Source organism: Rhineura floridana, chromosome 9 (genome assembly GCF_030035675.1).
Source record: "Rhineura floridana isolate rRhiFlo1 chromosome 9, rRhiFlo1.hap2, whole genome shotgun sequence".
Classification (NCBI taxonomy): Eukaryota; Metazoa; Chordata; class Lepidosauria; order Squamata; family Rhineuridae; genus Rhineura; species Rhineura floridana.
The window spans coordinates 32,907,267-32,929,197 of record NC_084488.1 but is presented as its reverse complement, the minus strand read 5'-3'; the positions used below and the strand labels follow the sequence as shown (position 1 = coordinate 32,929,197).

The 21,931-nt window shown below is 42.5% G+C and overlaps 1 protein-coding gene across 11 annotated transcripts in view; it reads left to right on the top strand.

The window, feature by feature from the left end:
• Positions 1 to 21,931, top strand: part of DLC1 (DLC1 Rho GTPase activating protein) — a 357,215-nt gene that overhangs the window by 303,046 nt on the left and 32,238 nt on the right. For all 11 annotated transcript variants that reach the window (XR_009757974.1, XM_061585377.1, XM_061585378.1 and 8 more), the window contains 2 exons: positions 14,129 to 14,200; positions 17,862 to 17,943. Coding sequence is in view for 9 of the 11 variants with exons in the window: in XM_061585377.1 (XP_061441361.1) it covers positions 14,129 to 14,200; positions 17,862 to 17,943 (154 nt within the window). In the remaining 2 variants the exon portion in view is untranslated. The remainder of the gene's footprint in view (positions 1 to 14,128; positions 14,201 to 17,861; positions 17,944 to 21,931) is intronic.

Below are 21,931 nucleotides of genomic sequence, written 5' to 3'. Positions count from 1 at the left end.
TTCTATTCCAGATTTTTATTTTGAAGAATATTATATTGTCTGAGACTACTCTCTTTTTGGTCTATTTTTTTTTGACGAATCTGTTTCCTGACGACTGCCATTAATTGTTTCGATCCTGGGAACTGCATTTTGTTTACTTAACTATGGAGAGATAAGGCTGTCTGCTCTGTTTATACTGTGATGTCACCAAGTTTGGAGTATTAACCCAATTGTTGCTGAAATAAGAAGTGGTTTTCCTATATTTTTCTTTTAAAATGGCAATTAAGAAAGTGGCTGAGAATCTGGAAATAACTATGTTTCAGAAAATAATGGATGAGATTGAGATAACGAAACAAAACCTGCGACAGGGTTGTAAGGAGCTGAAAATTGAATTGAGTAAAATGACGCAGGAGATTAAAGATATAGGGGTCCCTGTGAGAGAGGTGACCCTGGAAGGGGTCCCTGTGAGAGAGGAGACCCCGGAGATTGGAACAAACGTGGAACAGGAAAAAGATTTGGAGTCTATGGACTTTAGAAATAAAATCTATTGTTTGGAGACACAGGAGATTAAAGACATAGGGGTCCTTGTGAGAGAGGAGACCCTGGAGACTGGAACAGGGGTCCCTGTGAGAGAGGAGACCCTGGAGACTGGAACAGGGGTCCCTGTGAGAGAGGAGACCCCGGAGATTGGAACAAACGTGGAACAGGAAAAAGATTTGGAGTCTATGGACTTTAGAAATAAAATCTATTGTTTGGAACTCAATGTTATCTCTGAAGAAATTAATGAAGATTCTAGAGATAAAGTTATCAATGGCATGGATAATCTTCTGGACTGGAATGATGTGATGGAGCCCAATATAGAGAAAATCTATGGAATTAACTGCAGCCATGTGACAATGGAAAAACTTTCAAGAGATGACCCAGTGTATTTTGAAAAAAAGAACAGAGATATGATTTTACAGCAGTATTTCAGCAACCTATTCAGAATGGATGGCAAGAAAATATTTGGGATAGAGGTAATTCCCATCAGACTCTTACTATATGACTATGGCTTTGACAGCAAGATTATTATGGAATACTGATAATGGAAGATTGGATACCGAAATTACTGGACTTAACAAGACTACTGAAGATGGAAGATGGAAAATGGAACTAATAGGGATAATAGAATAATGGCTACTGAAATTACTGAACCTAACAGATTCTGATGTGATGGATTAATTGAAATGTTTATTTTTACTATGGTTATGACAATAAGATTATCATAATTAGTAATGAGATGGATTAATCGATATGCTTATCTGGAAAAAAAAATTGATAGATATATTTCTTAAAGAATTGAAACCTCTCTTTGACTTTTTGTGGAAAGAATAAAGTAATGTTTATGAGATTTGATGATTAAGTAAGATAACTATTGGAGGAAAGTGATTTTATAATATGACTTAAGAGACAGGATTGTTATATATTATAGACTTATAACCGATCTGATCTTTGACAAATGGGAAGTCAATATTTTACTCTTTATTTTTTATTTTTTATTTTTATTTTTATTTATTTTTTTTTGTTTAACTATTTTTGATTTTGTTTTTTGTCTTTGAATGTTTTATGATTTCGTCTTGTATGTTTTATGAAAATTTGAATAAAAATTATTGAAAAAAAAAAAAAAGAAGTAGGCCTTGGTTTTATGAAGCAAACCAAAATATGTTAAGACACTACTATCTTTAAGTAAATGGTTCTGACAACAAATTCTTCAGAGACGGTGCAAGTGTTCTATCAGCTGGCTAAACCCCCATAAGTAGTTGCTCATGAGAGCAATGTGTGTGGAATATCAGAGAAGAGGACTCATCAAAGTCAGAAGACTTGTGGACATTCCACCGATGAGAGCAACTACTCCCAACTTCCCTGAGTAGTCTTTCTTGTATTACACTTGCTCATGCAAGTAGACCAGCCACATAAGCCAGTTGAGGCACTGGCTTAAAAATCCCCCTATAAGCTCCCCTAAATTAGGCCTTCTGTTGGCTTTGCCACCCTGAACTAACTGATTGCATAAATACTTGTTCTCCTTGGTTCAAACTGAGCTGACCCTCCTAATATACATACTTGGACATTATTTTTATGGGCAGGGTAGTCAACAAGCCTAAGGACAAAGGAAGCTGCCTCATACTGAAGACCCACTGGTCCATCTACCTCAGTATTGTCTACACTGACTGGCAGTGGCTTTTCCAGGATTTCAGACAGGGAACTCTCCCAGCCCTACCTGGAGATGCTGGGGATTGAACCTGGGACCTTCTGCATGCAAGGCAGATGCTCTACCACTGAGCTACTACTGCCCTTCCCCTAAACTGTTACTGAAAATGTTGATATGGTCCAGTTGCATCAAGATTGTACCACCTTAGCAGCAGGGTAGTGGTGGTAGAACTGTTGAGGAAATGTGTATAGGTGAATACAAGTGCAGGCTAAAGATCAAAGTAATGATTTTCCCACTTCAAAATGGGATCCAAGGAAGCCTATTGTTTGCACTTTACTTTATTCACATGCTGTCAGTTTCATACTGGTGTTCCATTGTGCCTGTAATTCTCAGTAGGATGTAATTAATTAATGGTTACTGTTTCTTGATTATTTTTGCTTGTGTAAAATTATCTTTTAACTGGCATTAATTGTGTTAGCTGTCCTGATAGCCCTCAAGGGCCATAGTTATGCAAATGATAAAATAGATTTATCCTTTGGAATTTCTAAAGGCACCATCTAGTTTAAACATCATGGCAGTTTAATTTATCTAGTGACAGTGCTTCTAATCTTTGGCAGCTTGGAAAAAGCTCTTCCCATTCTTGGACAGACTGTTTCTTCAGTCATGTTTGGTATATCATCACGAGACACTTGAGTGAATTTAATTCTTTCTTCTTCTCCTTCTGCTTCTTCTCCTTCTTCTTCTCCTTTTGCCATCCAGCTTTTTTCTTGCTAGAAAGCAAACTGGATTCCTGGAAAACCCCACACAGTGCTAATTAAGGGGAGAGAAGCTCTTTGAAGGAAGGAAAAATGTGCCTAATTATGTTTGGCAAGATAGAATGGAAAAGGCAGAGGTATCTGTATTAGTTCGACTTAACTATAGAAGTATGCAGAGTTTATATGGTAACTGAGGAACACCTGGCTATGTAGGCTGAAGCACCCTGAAATGCTTAGTATAGGGAACCAACAAGGCACGTGTGTTCTGTTTATTGGCATCACGTCGTCAGCCTCTGTGACAATTTTTAACTGTTGTGTCCTGGTGAGCATTTTGTTTTCAGCATACGAAGCACAGCCACCATTATCCCAATGACAGCAAGGGCCAGGCCATTTCTCTCCATCACCACCTCTCACCTCAGTGCTTTGGCAAAGGGTAGAGCCACATCTTCGTTCAGGCAGGGACACCCAATGTGGTGCTTTCCAGATGTTGCTAGGCTGCAGTTCCCATCATCCCCTGCCAGCATAGCCAATGGTCAGCAATGATGGGCGTAGTACTCAAACAACATCTGGAGGGCTCCATGTTTGCTCACCCTAGGTTAAGGAGTCATGAGGTGACAGAGAATAGAGCTTAGGGACAGCAGTGATAGCAGAGCGGCAGCATCATAGATTTGGGGATGAGGGTTAGCTAGCAAAAACTACTTGGATTGGCAACGGTGGAAGCCCATGCAGGGTTCCACAAAGCCTGAGCTTCCTAGGAATGTAGATCAGCACAGATAATCTGAATACACAGTTGCTGGTTGCGTAGCATTGCAGTGAGATAGATTCTTGGAAATAGGGAAGACTTGTTCATTTTTTAAGCCTTGAGTTGATAGGCATCAGCTTACATAGCCAAAGCATTATTAAGTGAAAGAAAAAGTGAGAGATACTTGGGAATTCCATTTGTAATCTCTGTTTTGGAAACTTGTACGTTTGACCAATGACATAGGAAGCATAATATATAATGGTATCCAGCCGTATAGTAGAGAAGACAGTCTTTATTTTAACATATAGACCAATTTTTTAGAATCTGTATAAAGACAACTTCATTTTAAACAAACAAGCCCTGTTTCCTCTTTCATATATATGCCTGCTGTTTGTTTACCAAAAATAAGAAAAGAAAAGGTTAATTGTTATTCCTGTGTATTTTTAATTTATAAGAGATTGTTTTATATGCTACTGGTGTGAGAATCTGGTTAACTGGTATTGCTTGAAATTGGCATATGACTTAAATAAAGCTCACTGTATCTGTTTTAGAGCCTGATTTTGTGCAGAATTAGGTGTGACTAAACCTCTTGAAATTAATGGGTCAAGCTAGACATGATGTTAAATGTATTTTTGCATATAAGGTGCAGGTTTAATTAATTAATTAATTGATTATTGGGATTACAGCAGAGAACAAAGGAGGAAATTAGCCCTTTCTACCCCTGCAGAATTCTGAAGGGGGAAAAATCTCTCTTCTGAACTTGATATTTGCTTGGAGAAGGTCTACTTCTTTAGGCTTGAGTACACATTATACATTTAAAGCACATTCCCTGCAAAGGCTCAAGGGAATTGTAGTTTACCCCTCACAGAGCTATAATTCCCAGCACCCTTAACAAACTATAGTTCCAAAGATTGAAAGTTGGACAGTGAAAAAAGCAGATAAGAGAAAAATCAACTCATTTAAAATGTGGTGTTGGAGGAGAGCTTTCCGCATACCATGGACTGCGAAAAAGACAAATAATTTGGTGTTAGAACAAATTAAACCAGAACTATCATTAGAAGCTAAAATGATGAAACTGAGGTTATCGTACTTTGGACACATCATGAGAACACCTGATTCACTAGAAAAGACAATAATGCTGGGGAAAACAGAAGGGGGTAGAAAAAAACAGAAGGGAGTAGAAAGACCAAACTAGAGATGGATTGATTCTATAAAAGAAGCTGCAGACTTGAACTTACAAGATCTGAACAGGGCGGTTCACAACAGATGCTCTTGGAGGTCCCTGATTCATAGGGTCACCATAAGTCATAATCGACTTGAAGGCACATAAGAACAAAAGAGGCTGTGATACTGGAAGTGAGCTGGGCATGTAGAAAATTACTTAAAGCTGCAGAGTGTAGAGAGGTAAAAAGGGGGCAAGGACTGGGTTTCCTCCTGTCTTCTGGGAATTTCTTTCTGTGTAAGAAATGTGCCTGCCTGTGCCTCTGCTCTATATGTGAGCAGGGTAGACACACGGTGAAGTTGCACACGATTCCCTGCATGCCCAGTATGGCTCTAAATGAGGGTGGCTAACCTGGGGCCCTCCAGATGTTGCTGGCCCCCACCTCCCATCAGCCCCAGCCTGCAACAACTGGAGGACCACAAGTTCCCAACCCTAACACTCTACGTGTCTACCTCAGTTTCCTTCTCTAATAAAAGGCCAAGGAGGTTGTATAGTTGAGGGTAAAAGAGACACTTCCTCTTGTCCGTTTTGAGTTGTGTCCAACTAAGTCATACTCGGAGGAGACCCACTGAAATCCACAGACTTTGGTCAGAGTTGGGGAACCTTGGGGCTCTCTGCAGGCCACACTCCTCAGTGCCTTTACTTCACACCTTCCTTGATTGTTTTTGCCTGGCTGGAATGTGTTCTTGGGCTCTGATAATGACTGTTTCTTGCCTAGATGGAGGGTAGAAAGGGGTGTGTGAGTGTACGTAAAAACTACCCTATGGTACAAAACTAAACCTTACATTAATTACTCTGCTCACTTTTGCCTCTGGGCTTACCCACCACTGGCATGTGGCCCCCGGAATGTTGCACAGAAAGGAATGTGGCCCTTGGGCTGAAAAAAATTCCCCACTCCTGATTTAAGTTAATCAAGTCCATAGATTCAATGGATCGATTTAATAATTTTGCATTACTAAAAACGATACACTATCCAGGCCAGCACAAGTTGTGACTGACCAAGCTTGTATTGTAGTGCTTGATGTACAGGCAAGGAAGCCAGGCAGGCAGCCAAAGCAGATCACAAAGCTGTTTGGGGATCACCATATGGCTGGTGGGCTGTAATCAACTTAGTGGGTCTTGAGTTTTGGTCTCACCAATACTGCAGGAATTGTATTATAGCGTATCGGGATTGTGCTTGCAAAAAAAAGTGAGGAGAGCACAAAAGCATTGGGTCAGTGTAGCTTGCAAAGCAGTCTAATTGTTTGTGTGTAAACCTTTTGCCCTGTTCTATCAAAAGAGTCTAAAAGTGGCCAAAGGTGGATAAGCAGTAAGAGTTTGTCTGTCCACTATTGCTATTTAATTCACCAAAATCTTAGCAACAAATGCATTATTTTATGCTAAATGTTTTTGAATGGAAAAGGTTTCTGTTGGAGTTAAAGGGATATTTTTATGTCTTGCAAACCAAGTTTAAATGCTTGTTTTGTATACGAGCTGGGGCTTGAGGAAACTTTGAAAAAGAACCAGTTTTGCTTTGTACATCATTTTGCCTGCCAAACAATCGTCTTTGGTTTTTTTGTCTCTCTGCCCAGTTTAGTCAATACACTTACAACCCAATCCTGTGCATGTTTCCTCAGAAGTAAATCTCACCATGTTTATTAGGGCTTACTCCTAGGCAAATATGCATAGGGAAAGCCAGGAATAAGTCCAAGAGGAGCCAGCAGGAAGGCCCCTGGCATCCAGTTGCCTCAAGGCCAGCTGAACACCTGCTCAGCCAGGAGTTGCACGCAGGGACCGTAAAGTAAAGGCCAGTTCTCACAAGTACTCCTACAGGGGAGTAAATGCTGTCCATTGACTTCCATTGCAATTATTTTCTTAGACCGACCTTTTTCCCAGCATAACTTTTGCCTGGATTGGGACGTGCAGGAGCACTCCAAACACGAGCTGGAAGTCCCCCAGCCCTTGGCCTCTCCTCCAACTTCCCCCCCAGAACACCACGTTTTGGGAGCTTCCCCAAAGCCTCAACTGAGTCCAACTGAGCTAGGGCCCTGCTGGCGGAGCCAGGGGTCCGCCACATCCAACTCCCCTCAGCCCAGCATAAATAGCAGTTGGATTGTACCCTTAGGCTGCAACCAATACACACTTACCTGGGAGTAAGTCCCATTGAACCCAGTGGAGCTTACTTCTGAGTAGACATGTATTGGATTGAAGCCTTAGTCATTTTAAATTTGTTTAAGGGCTTTAAATCCAATTGTACATGATAAGAAAGGAAGTTCTAGTAAATAGCAGATGGATTTTATTTTTTTATTTAGTTATTTAGTTTGAATAAATAAATAAATAAATTTAATTTATGTGTCGCCTATCTGGCCATTTGGCCACTCTAGGCGACGTACATGTAAATAATTAGAACACAATACATCTTACTTGGGATGAAGTTTCAATAATTTATGAGCCTAATTACCAATATTGACTTTCAGAGGAGATCAGATCTATTTATTTATTTATTTATTTATTGTGCTTTTATACCGCCCTTTAGCAATAAGCTCTCAGGGCGGTGTACAACAATAAAAACAGGTTAAAATACAAGTGAGTATAAATAAAATGCACTATAAAACATATGTGAAAACAAGATTGCAACAAAAAAAAATTAAAATTAACATTTGAAATTTAAAATTTAAATTTAAAAAGCCTGGGCAAAGAGGTAGGTCTTTACCTGGCGCCGAAAAGATAACAAAGAAGGCGCCAGGCGTATCTCATCAGGGAAGGTCGTTCCATAATTCGGGGGCCACTACTGAGAAGGCCCTAGTTCTAATTATTGCTCTCCGGGCCTCGCTATGCGTTGGAACCCGGAGAAGGGCCTTCGACGTCAAGCGCAGCGAATGGGTAGGTACATAGCGGGAGAGGCGTTCCGCCAGGTATTGCGGTCCGATGCCGTTAAGGGCTTTATAGGTAAGAACCAACATTTTGAATCTGGCCCGGAAACATATTGGTAGCCAGTGCAGTTGGGCCAGAATAGGTGTTATATGGTCAAATTTATTTGTCCCAGTAAGAACTCTGGCCGCAGCATTCTGCACCAGCTGAAGTTTCTGAACCATCTTCAAAGGTAGCCCTATGTAGAGTGCATTACAGTAATCCAATCTAGAGGTTACCAGAGCATGGATAACTGTGGCGAGGTTCTCCCTGTCCAGGTAGGGTCGTAGTTAGGCCACCAGCCGAAGCTGGTAGAACGCATTCCGTGCCACCGAGGCTACCTGAGCCTCCAGTGACAGGAGCGGATCTAATAAGACCCCCAAACTACGGACCTGCTCCATCTAGGGCAGGTTGGACATCAACCATCTGGGCAGAGAGCCCCTCCACCAACAGCATCTCAGTCTTGTCAGGATTGAGTCTCAGTTTGTTAGCTCTCATCCAGTTCATTATCGCGGCCAGGCAGCGGTTTAGTACATCAACAGCCTCACCTGAAGAAGATGAAAAGGAGAAGTAGAGTTGCGTATCATCAGCATATTGCTGGAAACGCACTCCAAATCTCCTTATGACCTCACCCAGCGGCTTCATATAGATATTAAAGAGCATGGGGGACAGAACTGAACCCTGCAGGACCCCATATTGGAGTACCCAGGGATTCGAGTAATGCTCCCCAAGCACCAACTTCTGGAGATGATTCTCGAGATAGGAGCGCAGCCACTGCCAAGCAGTGCCTCCAACTCCCAAATCCGCAAGACGCCCCAGAAGGATACCATAGTCGATGGTATCAAAAGCCACTGAGAGATCCAGGAGAACCAACAGAGTTACACTCCCTCTGTCTTTCTCCCGGCACAGGTCATCATACAGGGCGACCAAGGCTGTTTCTGTACCAAACCCCGGCCGAAAGCCCGATTGAAATGGATCTAGGTAATCAGTTTCATCCAAGAGAGCCTGGAGCTGGCGAGCGACCACACGCTCTAAAACCTTGCCCAGGAATGGAACATTTGCTACCGGTCTATAGTTGTCAAGGTTTTCAGGGTCCAAGGAGGATTTTTTTTTAGGAGCGGTCTCACCACCGCCTGTTTCAGGCAGGGTGGTACCACTCCCTCTCGTAAAGAGGCATTGATCACCTCCTTGGCCCATCCGGCTGTTCCATTCCTGCTAGCTTTTATTAGCCACGAGGGGCAAGGGTCCAGAGCAGAAGTGGTTGCCCACACCTGTCCAAGCACCTTGTCCACATCCTCGAGCTGTACCAACTGAAATTCATCCAATAAAACAGGGCAAGACTGTGCTCTGGACACCTCATTAGGTTCAACTGTTACAATATTGGAGTCAAGGTCCCGGCGGATGTTCATGATCTTGTCTTGGAAATGTCTCGCAAACTCATTACAGCGGGCTATTGATGGTATTATTGCGTTCTGAGGACCAGAGTGTAAAAGTCCCCGAACAACTTTATAAAGTTCCGCTGGGTGGTTAGAAGATGACTGAATGGAGGCAGCAAAGTACTGCTTCTTCGCTGACCTCACCGCTTTCACATAGAGCTTGGTAGAGGCCCTCACAAGTGCAAGATTACATCCGTCGGGAGTTCGTCTCCATTTGCACTCAAGCCGTCTCCTTTCTTGCTTCATCACTCTTAGCTCCGGGGTAAACCACGGAGCCACTTGAGCTCTGCAAAGGAGAGGGCGCACTGGGGCGATCTTGTCAGCTGCCCGGGTCATTTCTGTATTCCACAGATTGACCAGGGTTTCAACAGGAGCGTCAGTTTTATCAGCCGGAAAACTCCCCAGAGCCTTCTGAAAACCCTCAGGATTCATTAGTCTCCGGGGGCGGACCATCTTAATTGGTCCTCCCCCCTTGCAGAGGGAAGAAAATATTGTGAGTCTAAACCTCAAGAGGCGGTGATCTGTCCATGACAAAGGAATAGATGTAAAATCCCTCACTCCCAGATCACCATCCCCCAATCCAGTGGCAAAAATCAAGTCTAGAGTGTGCCCCAAAATGTGCGTAGGGCCAGTAGCAAATTGAGACAGCCCCATGGCTGTCATGGGGGCCATGAAGTCCTGAGCCGCCCCAGACAAAGCGGTCTCAGCATGAATGTTGAGATCCCCCAATAGCAAAAATTTGGGGGATCGCAACACCAAACCCGCGACCACCTCCGTCAGCTCAGTTAGGGAAGCTGTTCGGCAGCAGGGAGGACGGTACACCAACAGTATTCCCAGTCTGTCTCGCTGACCCAACGCAATATGAAGACACTCCAGACCATTAGTCACCTGGATAGGGTGCCTAACAAGAGGGATCGAACTTCTATAGACCACAGCGATTCCCCCTCCCCGACCCTCGGATCTACCCAGATGCTGAACCGAGTACCCAGGTGGGCACAGCTGGGAGAGATTAATGCCTCCCAGATCGCTCACCCAGGTCTCGGTAATAAACACCAGATCGGCTGCCTCATCCACAATTAAATCATGGATGAGGGACGTTTTATTATTTACCGATCTGGCATTAAGAAGCAGCAACTGGAGATCCGAGAGTTGGCTGATAGAACTACCAGCAATCTTGTGGGTGTGGGGAGGACCGGAACACGGCACAGCCACCAGTTGTCTGGGCCGAGTTCCCCTAAACTGGCATGTCCTCCTCACAACGCCATACCTCCCATTACCCGTCACTACGCTAATAGGGGCCCCCTCTGGTCCTCCCTCCCTGTACCCTATCCTCCCGCTCAGGCACATGATAAAAATAAAAATAAAATAAACAACAAACAAAAAATCTAAAGCTGTTTGCTGCAGCATCTCCCACTTTATCATTCTCACCCCCACCCCCATCCACGTGTTTCTCTGACAGCATAATTAGGATTTGTTACCAAATTGGTTACCAGTTGCTTACCGGGCCCAATTCAAGGTGTTGGTATTGACCTTTAAAACCCTATACGGTTTTGGCCCAGTTTATCTGAAGGAACGCCTCCAGTATCACCAATTAGGCCGCCTAATGAGATCAGCCTCACAAGACCTTCTCTCAGTCCCACCGGTCAAAACAGCTAGGCTGGTGTGGACCAGAGAGAGGGCATTTTCGATTGTGGCCCCCACCCTCTGGAACTTGCTCCCTTTTGACCTGCCCCCTCCCTGATGGGTTTTCGCCAAGCTTTAAAGACCTGGCTATTCAGACAGGCCTATGGGATTTTTGAGGGGGATTAGTTTTTATGGAATCTTAACTGAAGATGGTTTTAGTTGAATTGATGGTGATGTTGTGTTTTGCTGATTTATATATTATTTTATATTGTACTTAAATTGTTGTATTGTATTGTTGTACGTCACCCAGAGTGTCCGTTAACTCAGACAGATGGGCGACTAATAAATAAAATTTTATTATTTATTATTATTGTTCCAAGCCCCAATTATGCTGCTGGAATGATTCCCATAGAGAACTACCATTATAATTGAAAGCTTCTGTGGATTTTCCAACAAAGATCCACCAATTGTATACTAAATTCTTGGTGACTTCTGTTCGCAGATCTTTGCTAGAAAATATCCATGGATTTTTATTTCCAGAGTGATGTTACTTTCTCTATGGAAAGGCTTCCTGTAGCATTGCCATGAAGGAGATTAAAAGCCTTTGGAAATGGGGATCTTGTCTATCTTAGGCAGGAGTGGGAAACCTTTTTCATGCACGTTCCCTTCTGGGCAACCTTCCGAGGGCCATGTGCCAGTTGGGGGCCGAGCCAGAGGCAGAAGTGAATTTTACCTTTGTGCAGTAGGCTAGTTTCTACGCACGCTAGGACACCCCTCTCTGTCCTCCATCCAGGCAAGCAAGAAGCATGATCAGAGCTCAAGAGCACATTGCAGCCAGGCGAACACACTGCGGGGAGATAAGAAGCTGATCTGGGGAGAGGAAGTGTGGTCTGGAGAGAGTCTCAAATCTCCTCCCAGCAGCAGTTACGAGTGCCACAAGGAAGAAAACAACTAGCCTTTTCTGGTGAAAAGGCACAGGCAGAGAATTGGTTCATCAATCTCTTCCTACCAGTGCTGCCCTTTAAATTGGTCCACACCTCTAAACAACCACTTTCTAGGCACCTGAAGGATCCTGGTTGAGTTCAGTAGCATCACATCTGTCTGTGCCCTCAAACCAGGCTCTTGTGCAGTTGAGAATGGTATGAGGGAAAGGTAGAGAAGGGAGCAAGGCAAATGAGAACAGGTCTCTTAGATTCTCAGAAATCGTGAGCATGCCCAAACAAGAATCTTTTATACAGATCAAGGAGTGTGATTCCTACTTTAGCCAGAGTTGGGCCCAAACTATACATTGCATTAATTTTGTGTCTAGAGCTGGTGTGGGGTAGTGGTTAGGTATTGGACTATGACCTGGGAGACCAGGGTTCAAATCCCCACACAGCCATGAAGCTCACTGGGTGACCTTGGGCCAGTCATTGCCTCTCAGCCTCAGAGGAAGGCAATGGTAAATACCGCTTACCATGAAAACCCTGTTCATAGGGTTGCCATAAGTTGGAATCGACTTGAAGGCAGTCCATTTACATTTTACAGTCAGATCAGGGAATTTTTATAAATGTAATCCTAGGTGAAGAGGGACGGGGGTGATTTTCATCAGGACCACAGCATACCTGAAGGGAAGGTTTAACTTTCCCTCCAAACAGAAGGGAGTAGAAAAAGAGGAAGACCACACAAGAGATGGATTGATTCCACAAAGGAAGCCACAGACTTGAACTTACAAGATCTGAACAGGGTGGTTCATGACAGAGGCTATTGGAGGCTGTTGATTCATAGGGTTGCTGTAAGTCGTAATCGACTTGAAGGCATATAACAACAACAACCCTGTCCATGAAACCAACAGTTGCAGCATGGGAGGGGGACTCCCATTGCCACCAGTGGGAGCTTTTTTATTTCTAACTGCAGTGCAGGGGGTGGGATTTCTATCAAGAGCTTGACTGGGGAGGGAAGGACTAAGCCTCCCACACCTAGGATTAAATTGTTTTAAATCCCCAGCTGTACTACAGCCATGTACTAACTAACTAACCTAATGTATAGCTACGCCCTCAGATGCTGTTATACAGGCACAATCTCCACTAGACATCTTGGGTCACCAATTTCAGATGCCCTGTGTGGGTTTGAGTCCTTTCAGTTTTCAGTAGGTCCACTCCATAGCTTGCCAGGCAGGCATCATAGGTGGCTGGATGACATTCTGTGCAGTAGTTCAAAAGGGAGCAAACTTTTTTTTTTACTTGTGCACCACTGTTTTGTTGGAATTGACTTAAATTTCCATTAAGTTCTGGCTTGGGACTTTGTAAGAGATGTGGTACAACTAAGGCTCCAGAGAGGTCAACTGGAACTTTTAATTTTCTTTACCTAATCCAAGTTTTTTACCTGTCAGCCTCAGTCTGTATTCTGGAACCAGAATCCAAATTAATTAGATGTGTTGGCATGCTTGATAAGAAAGCAGAGCATGTAACTCAACCATCTGGACATATTCCCTTTCACCTGGCCTCAAGTGCATGCTTGTGAATGACTGTAGCCTGCCAAACAGTATATTTTGAAGGAGTGAATTGCAAAAAAATATATACTTGGAGCAAATAAGCTGTATGTAAACTGAGTAACTCATAAATGCCGTGGAGACCTCCAGTACTCCTCCACTTTTAACCTGGGTAGTAAAAGTGTGGTTGCGTGAATGTAAAACAATGTGTCACTTGTTCTCAGGACTTAGGTTTGTCAGTATTATTTACATGATGCAAAAAGGTTCGGTATTGGCTTTACTAGGTACTTCAATCTGCAAAATAGCTGTATGAGAGCTACATGATTTGCTGAACACTTCTCATTTTTATTTGGATGTTTTTAGTGGTAGTAATTTAGCCTATGTTATCTAATAAAAGGAACCATCTACTTTTACCAGGATTTATTTTTGCAAAGAGTCATGAGCCAGCAATTCAGACCCAAAGCAGAGCCTTCCATTGTACCCTGAAAGACAATGAAAAGATCCTCTTTTGCTCACGGAGCTCTGTCTGCTGTAACCTGCAGTGAAAGCACTGTGTATGCTCAAATGCATAGCTTTGGATTGCAGCCATGAAGTAAACATGCTGCAAAGACATTTCAACCACACCTGAAGTAGTGCAATTAAGAAGTAATATGAAGCTGTGAAAACGGACAATGAAATCAAAACTTAAAATAATAATACTTATATTTCTCCAGGATCACTGCTGAATATATGTGTATGTTTCAAGCAGAGTTTTTAAAAGGGAGGGGAAAACATTTTGCATTGCAAATCACTAGACTATGAATTGCCTTCTCTCTATTTTCCAGAGATTGAGGCCAAGGAGGCTTGTGACTGGCTGCGGGCAGCAGGATTCCCACAATATGCTCAGCTATATGAGGGTAAGCAACATTGCTACTCCAGGTGGCTTTCTGTGTCATTGTTATTTTAAAAAATGATTTAGTCCAATCATTATTTTCAAGTAGGATAGATCATCCTGTCCCTCTTTGTAGCTCTCTAACATCTCCCTCCGAATGTTGCTGGACTCCAGTTCCCATCAGCCCCAGTCAGCATGGCCAATGGTCAGTGTTGGTGGGAGTTTCAGGCCAAAACATCTGGAGAGCATCAGCTCAGGGAAAGCCAAGATAAATCATATTTTGAGGTAGGTCAGGAAGAGGCAGGATCATGGGCCTGAATTCACTGTATGGGTGTATAATATGTGAATTATGTGTGCATCTGAAAGAAATGAAATCTATTGATCCTGTATTATATATACAGCAGCAGTACTATTGATAAGAGAAAATCTGGCCTTTAATGGTATGGAGGAGTCTTGCTTTGACCCTTTTTGTTCCATTATTCTATGACTTATATTGGATTCTGAGATCAAAGTCTCCCAGAGAATACATGAGCACAGTGGGTTAGAGGGCCTCCTAAGTTTGGCCAGGAAATCCCCCAAGGACGAAGCCGCAAAAAAGACTGTTGAACAGCCCTTTTCCAAAGACACAGCAACCAACTGCACCATCTTCCTTGGAGCAAAGATTTGCTGTGGAGGAAGGAGAGAGAAAGAACTGAGGTTGAAAGTGAAGAGGCCAGACCCTGAACAGTGATTTTTCTACTTATTCTATAATATTCATGACTTTTCAGTATAGTTGGGATCCCCTTTTAATTTACCTTTTTAATTTAATACTGGCCTGCCTTAATACGTATATACCTTATTCACACTTACTTCCTTTACATACACATGCATGGGTCCTGTCTGGGACTAAGGCTTGCAGATGATAAAAACTCTTTTTCACACCTACACCCACATGTATCGTGCATGTGTCCTTTTGGAGATCATGTCACCTTTACTAGCAATTACTCCTGCTAGAGGTTACTGCTCAATGAGAGAATGTATATCATAATGCCATTTAGTGTGAAGATTTGTTTTTTAAATCACAGCATCCTGAATTTGGACGTTGTTCTGCTAAACTTGATAGATACAGTGGGTTGAATTCAGAGTAGGACCATTGAAATTAATGAACTGAAGTTAGTCATGTCCACTACCTTCAGTGGGTCTTCTCTGGATAGGACTAGTGCTGAATGCCACCCACTGATATCTACAGATGGGTTTACAATGAGACTGATAGCTAGAATGTTTAATATTTCTGCCTGGAAGTTATTCATCAGTTTTTCTTTTACCAAAATTTTGTTGTCTGCATAAGAACTTTTGGGCTATTTTTTTTTTAAAAAAATGGGCTGATATTGATTAATCCCAGTGCTGTGCTTTTACAACAAAAGTGTAAGAAAGCATTTAGATGTTACAAAAAAACATGCATGATGTAGCTGTGAAGGTTTTTGCTGTTATGCAGAACATCCCAGCATCACCACTTCCCTCAGCTACTACTTATAACTGCATAGAGATGGTTCGTTATTTAGTGTTGGAAATTACAGCGCTGCTAAGAAGGTTCTTCATGAACGATTGAGATGGGCTTTCATTTGCAGCTGCTTTGGCAATTGGTGGCGCTAATAGCACTTACAGAGACAACATTTGGCAATGCTTTTGTTTATCTGTTTAGGAACTGAGTTTCCTTCTATTATGTTATTCACATATGGGACTGACACAGGGCCAAGAAAAGTCCTTGAAAAAAAACAGTATGCAGGATAGCTCTAGCTATTGTCTAGGTCCTTTGTTTAAAATCCTATATTTGGACAAGTTTGGTTTTCTTAGACACTTTGATTTCTTGGCTCTGCCAAGGTGCAGAACTTCTAGGAAGCTTTTCTCTAATAATGCAAGGATGCACACACAAACTAAACTTCTTGATTATTTCCATAATTTATATAATTTTTTAAAAAACCTCTCTAAGTGCCATGGTTCCAATCACTTATAGCATTTCTAGTTTGGTAGGTCTGAGCAGCTGGTGACTCATCAAGGCAAACACAGCCCACAAACCATGACTTGTGGCTTCCAAGGTCCCTTGTTTTTGTGGTCCCCACAGGCAGCATAAACAGGAAGTTTCTTGAACTCCTGATGGGGCCATATTTGGTTTGCTAAATTTCAAGTTGTGCAGGCCTGGCTTAGGTCTTCAGTACAGAGGGCTGACACACCTACTGTCTGAATGTTATATAGTGCATGATCTAGTTGCAATGATAAATATAAACATTTATTGTTTTTGTAGGAATGTTTATGTAAGTATTGTCAGTGATACAAACCACTTCCAGCTGAATTGTTCAGTAGGACACACACTGAAGTCAGGGATGAGGAACTTGTATGAGGGACCAGACGTCGTTTGACTCCAGTTCCCATCATCTGTGATTATTGGCCAGCAGAAGTTCAGGTCCAGCAGCATCTGCAGAGCCACAGGTTACCCATCTCTGCACTAAGTGAACACTAAGCTCCCCATTAACAATATGGTGGGAAGCCCATTTCCATCTTGCAAAAGGGTCCATAAAGTCAAAAAACTGCCCCTTTGTATGAGAACCCCTTTTCCCCAGGCTCTCATTAACCCAATTATTGGCATTCAGGAGCAGCACACAGTACCTTTACTGGGATCAGCTAAAATGTGCAAAGCAGTATACGCACCTCCTGTGATAAACCCTCCTGTGATATCCTGTTTAGAACCATTCCCTGTGGCAGTGGGAGTTCTGGCTATGTGAGGAATGTTGAATCAAGACCTATCTGCCATTCAGGGATCTGTAGAGACTAGTAAATATTGTATGTCTGTTTCAGTTGCAGAGCAACTGTAAATTTCCAGGCTTTGGCCAGGGCCGTTGCTTCTTCCTTGTTCTCCCTTCATCCCAAGTGTTTATCTAAGACAAGTCTGCACAACTGGTAAAGCAAACATAGCCCACCAGCCATCCTTTGTGGCCTGCCAGGTGCTTGACAAGTCCCCCTGCTTTTTCAATCCCAGAGAGGCAGCACAAACTGGAGTGGCTTATCCAGCCCTTCGTGGGCTGCCATACATGGCTGGTGGGCTGCCTTTGGTTTGATCAGTCCCATTATTTTCACGGGATGGAAAACAACAAGAGGCTTCTAGCAGCTTGATTCTTCCCTCTGTTTAGTTCATAACTTTTCATAAAAGTGCATCAATATCAGTTTATTAAGTATATATTTATCTGTTTGGCTGTTTGCAAGCCTGTGTTTTGTTTCTCCACTTCATTGCTTTCCAATGCTGTTCGAATTACTAACCTATTGCCTAAATGACACACAGACTTCTGGAAAGCTTCCTCAAAATATTAAAATATTTGTTTTAAAGTAGATTGGTTTTTCACAGTTCACGCAATTGTGTTCTTGGCTTGCAGTGCCATGCTTTGCGTTCTCTCTCTCTCTCTCTCTCCCCCCCCTCTTTCTTTTTTTCTTTTATTCCTGTGACACATGGGAATTTTCAGTTGCCAGTCCTGTGTGTTAAAGGTTCCATATGAGAAACAGGCTTCTGTCACACATCCAAGGCAGTATGAAGGGAAATGTATCTTGTAGGAGCCAGTTCTTGCATCTGATGTCTTGGAGACAGTCGGTTACTTTGAAATAAGTTATCTTTGGGTATAGCATTCTTTCTGATTGCCCATCCATCTTGATTCTTACAGATCTTATATTTCCCATCGACATTACTTCAGTCAAGAGAGAGCATGACTTTCTGGACAGAGATGCCATTGAAGCCTTGTGCAGGTATGTGGGAAAGAATTGCTTTAAGAAAAGGATACTTTTCAGTGGAAGAAACAGGTCAGGGTCAGCTCTAGTGTATTTATGGTCCAGTTTCCAAATACTAAACACTATCTATAATTTAAGAATTTGTCGGTGTATACATATCCATTGTAAATGAATGATGTGTTCCTGTTTTTGAAATGACAATTCCATATTTGTGGAATTGGCTCTGGGGACAGCAACCACCTCTGCTCCAGCCAGGAAGTATCTGGCTCAGAACTACTGCAGGGACTTGTTTTGGGCTTGAAAGATGATTAGGGCAAGATGTGTTTATTCCCTGAACTCCAGGTGCTCAAACTGCCACAATGGACTTGGGGCAAAATGTATGTGTTTGTGCACTCTTGCACTCTCTCAGTCTCAGTCCCAAAGCAATCATGGGGTATGTGTGGAATTGGGCTTGGGAAATTCATGGTTTGAGGCTCATGCTCTCCCTCTACTCTTCCTTTGATCCTTTAAACACAAGAGTCCTGCTGCATCAGGCCAGATGTCTATCATCACACAGAGTGGCCAACCAGGACCATTGGTCAGTGGAAGAACATCTGCTTTGCAAGCAGAAGGTTCAAGGTTCAATCACCAGCATCTCCAAATAGGGTTGAGAGAGACTCCTATCTGAAACCCTGGAGAGCCACTGCTAGCCATTGAAGAGAATACTGAGATAGATTGACCAGTGGTTTGTCTCAGCATATGTGTGTTCCTAACCAGATGCCTACAGGAAACCCACAAGCAGGACATGAGCACAATAGTCCTCTTCAGCTCAGTGACTGGTATACAGGGGCATGCTGCCTCCGATAGTGGATGTAATATAACCATCATGACTAGTTACTTTTGATAGCCTTAACCTTCATGAATTTGGGGAAATAAGCCAACTTCAAACTATGGTTTGCAATCCTAGCTTGTTTCCCTAAACCATTGTTAAGATTGTCCACATTTCTAGGTTCAGCCATATTAAAAAAAAACCATGGCTAATTGAAAGCAGAAGTGAAAACATCTGATATTCTCCTCATGGCCAGAGGAGAAAGGGTTGTGCATGAACCTGAGGCTTGTCAATGTGATATTAAACCATAGTTTATCATTGCATCCAGTCTGAATAAATTTGCAGAATGTCTCTAACTGTTTTGCAAGATTGTCAAGTGTACTCTTGATACATATCTGAGACATCAGAGCACATAACCAGTCAGTATACAGCCCAAGCCGAAGGGTCATAGATCAGTAGTAGAGCACGTTTTGCTTTCAGAAAGTCCAAGGTTCAGGTAGGACTGGGAAGTCCCCTGTTTGAAACTCTGGAGAACTGAGCTAAATGGACCAATCTTCTGACTCTGTATCAAAGGCAGTATCTGATATTCCTAACAGAAATCACCATGTGAAGGTTTGAGCAATTCAGATATTCCTTTTGTGTCCTGCAGATAGATACAGAATGTAAAGCTTGGTCATTATTTCTTCAGTGTAAATGTTTGCCATGCTTTTTTCTGAGTTATTCTACTTACTTTTTCAAAATCAAGCTCCTAGTAATACAGTGCCTCTGTACATTACAGAAGAGGTTAGAAACTGGCTGTGCAGTGCATTGTTCCCAGCACGCAACAGGATTTAAATCCTAATCAGCCAGACATGTTTCAGGAGCCTTTCTTTGGAAAGTACTGTTTGCATTTTAGAACTTGAAAAGTTCTTTAGATAGCTACTGGGAATTTTTATCTTCAAAGGTGTGCACTGGTTGCTGGAGATGTGATCACTGAAATGACTGTAATAGTGTTGGTGCAAGTTGTAATGGAAATCCAGTGTAACCTCTCCCTGCCCAGGTGGAAACATTAGAACCTCATCATGTGGGGGTGAAGACAGATATAAAATAAAGGAAGAATTCACAGTAGGTTACTTCTGGCTTCACAGTTGAAAAGTCAGATGTGCTTTCCAGTGAATCAGATGCTAGCTCACTTGTCAGTTTTGCCCCTGCCTGCTCACAGTTGCCACCCTGCCGTCTTTGACTGCTTCAGCTGAGGACAGTCAGCAAAGTACCATAGAGACTGGTTTTTCCAGATGGGAGGCAGTTGTGCAGCATCCTCCATTCCACTAGAAACCCTGTACAAAGTGAGAGAAGTGCCTACTCCCCCCCCCAATGCAGCAGAGTACATGAAGACGGGGGGGGCATGGAAAGACTGGGTGCTTTCACTTTGTGCAGGGCTTCAGAGGAAGGGAGGAAGTGGCATTGTTTCCTCTGGCAGGGGCAGGGGTTGGGGCTAGGCTGCAGGGCACTTTAATTTTCCTCAGCTAGAGAAGGAGGTGGCAGTGGTAGTGAGTGGGCAGGTGGGGAGGGACCAGACTGAGGGCTGAGCCAGGTGTGTATGTCTTTTCAGGTGTGAAACCAGGATGGAACTGGATTTGACTGGTGGCTGAGGAATGCCACTGCACATCCTTTTCCCCTCTGTTATGTTTGTCTTCTTCCTGAAATAACACCTGACTAATGTATAATAAGTAACTCAGCTTGGTTTAGGAATAACTGTACACCTCAGTTTTAACTATTGCCTTGTCAGGCATTCTGTTTACTCACATGATTATCATTTACCAAGGAAGAATGGGTGAATGAGCCCTGCCCCCTTTGTTGCATCCCTGTTTCTTCTCTTCTCCCCACCCTAGTTCTCAAGGGTGCAGTGGTAAGTTTGAGATTCTTGCAGTCAGTAGGAGGCAAACATTTTTTAAAAACACATTGATAAATGTTTTAGTTGTTAGACTTTCTAAGACTGCAATCCTATACCCACTTGTTTGGGACTGAATCCCATTGAATTCAGTGGAATTTACTTTGGATTAAATATGTATAGGATTGCACTGCAAATGTGTTTCACTTTCGAGTACACAGCTGTTATAAACAGCATCCAAATATCTTTCTCAGCTAGCACAGTTGTTGTAGGTAGATAATTTTCTGTGCACTTAAATATGTTAGCGAAGTGAAAATTTCCTCCAGTTAGCACTTGTGATTTTGTTTGTAATGCCAGCTCCAGTATCATTAATGCCTGCAAATGCTGGTGATTATCACACAGACATTCCCAAATCCTATAGAACCTTTTTTGAGATCTTTAAATATAGAAATGTAAGAAACTGCCTTATAGAGCCAGCTGTACTTGGAGATTCAGGGAGCTGAACCTGGGACCTTCTGCAAGCTCTGTCACTGAGTACAGCCATTTCCCTATATATACAGTTCATTAAGGCTATACTGTTCCAACAGGGAGCGCTCGTGTAACTCTTACACTTAGGCTAGGGGTGTGTGTCTACATTATTATTTAGTGCTCCTCTTTCTTTCTAAAGGGTTGTTTTGTTTAGTCCAAAGTGTCCATCTGTTTTAACTTTTAAAGGTGCCTCTGAGGAAATAGTTTTCACAGTCTCTTCACTTACCTATTTCAGCTGCCTAAGGGTCTTATTTTAAAGAGCAGGCTACACAGAATCATTGTGAAATCAAAGCGCTTATCAGGCTGGCTGGAAATATGTTTTCTCTGACAGATCAAAGTGGTTGGGCTGGTTAAATGCAACAGGTTGAAACTAGATAAAACTCAGTGTAGGGGCTCATGTTGTAAAATGAGCAAATGTTTATGTAAAACAAACCTGGAGATCCCAGTTGGGAGATCCTTTTCTTTCTTTTTTTAAGGAGGAATGCACAAGCCATCTTAATGTTGTGTGAATTTTCAATTTTATTTGCTGTATTGGAAGCTTAATTTTTTTTTTAAAAAAAAGTTATCTAAATTAAATGGATGTACATTTAGAGGATTCCTTGGAGCAGACAAAAATTATGGTCTTTGGTAAATGTAATCCAAGATATAAATGGAGCTTAGATCAACAGGCTATAGAACAAGTCCGCTCATTCAAATATCTAGGGATTGTTTTCAGCGAGTCCCTTACATGGAAACGGCATAGTGAGATGATCAAGCTGAAAGCGGAGAGAACAATTGGAGCCTTAATGAAGTTCTATTAT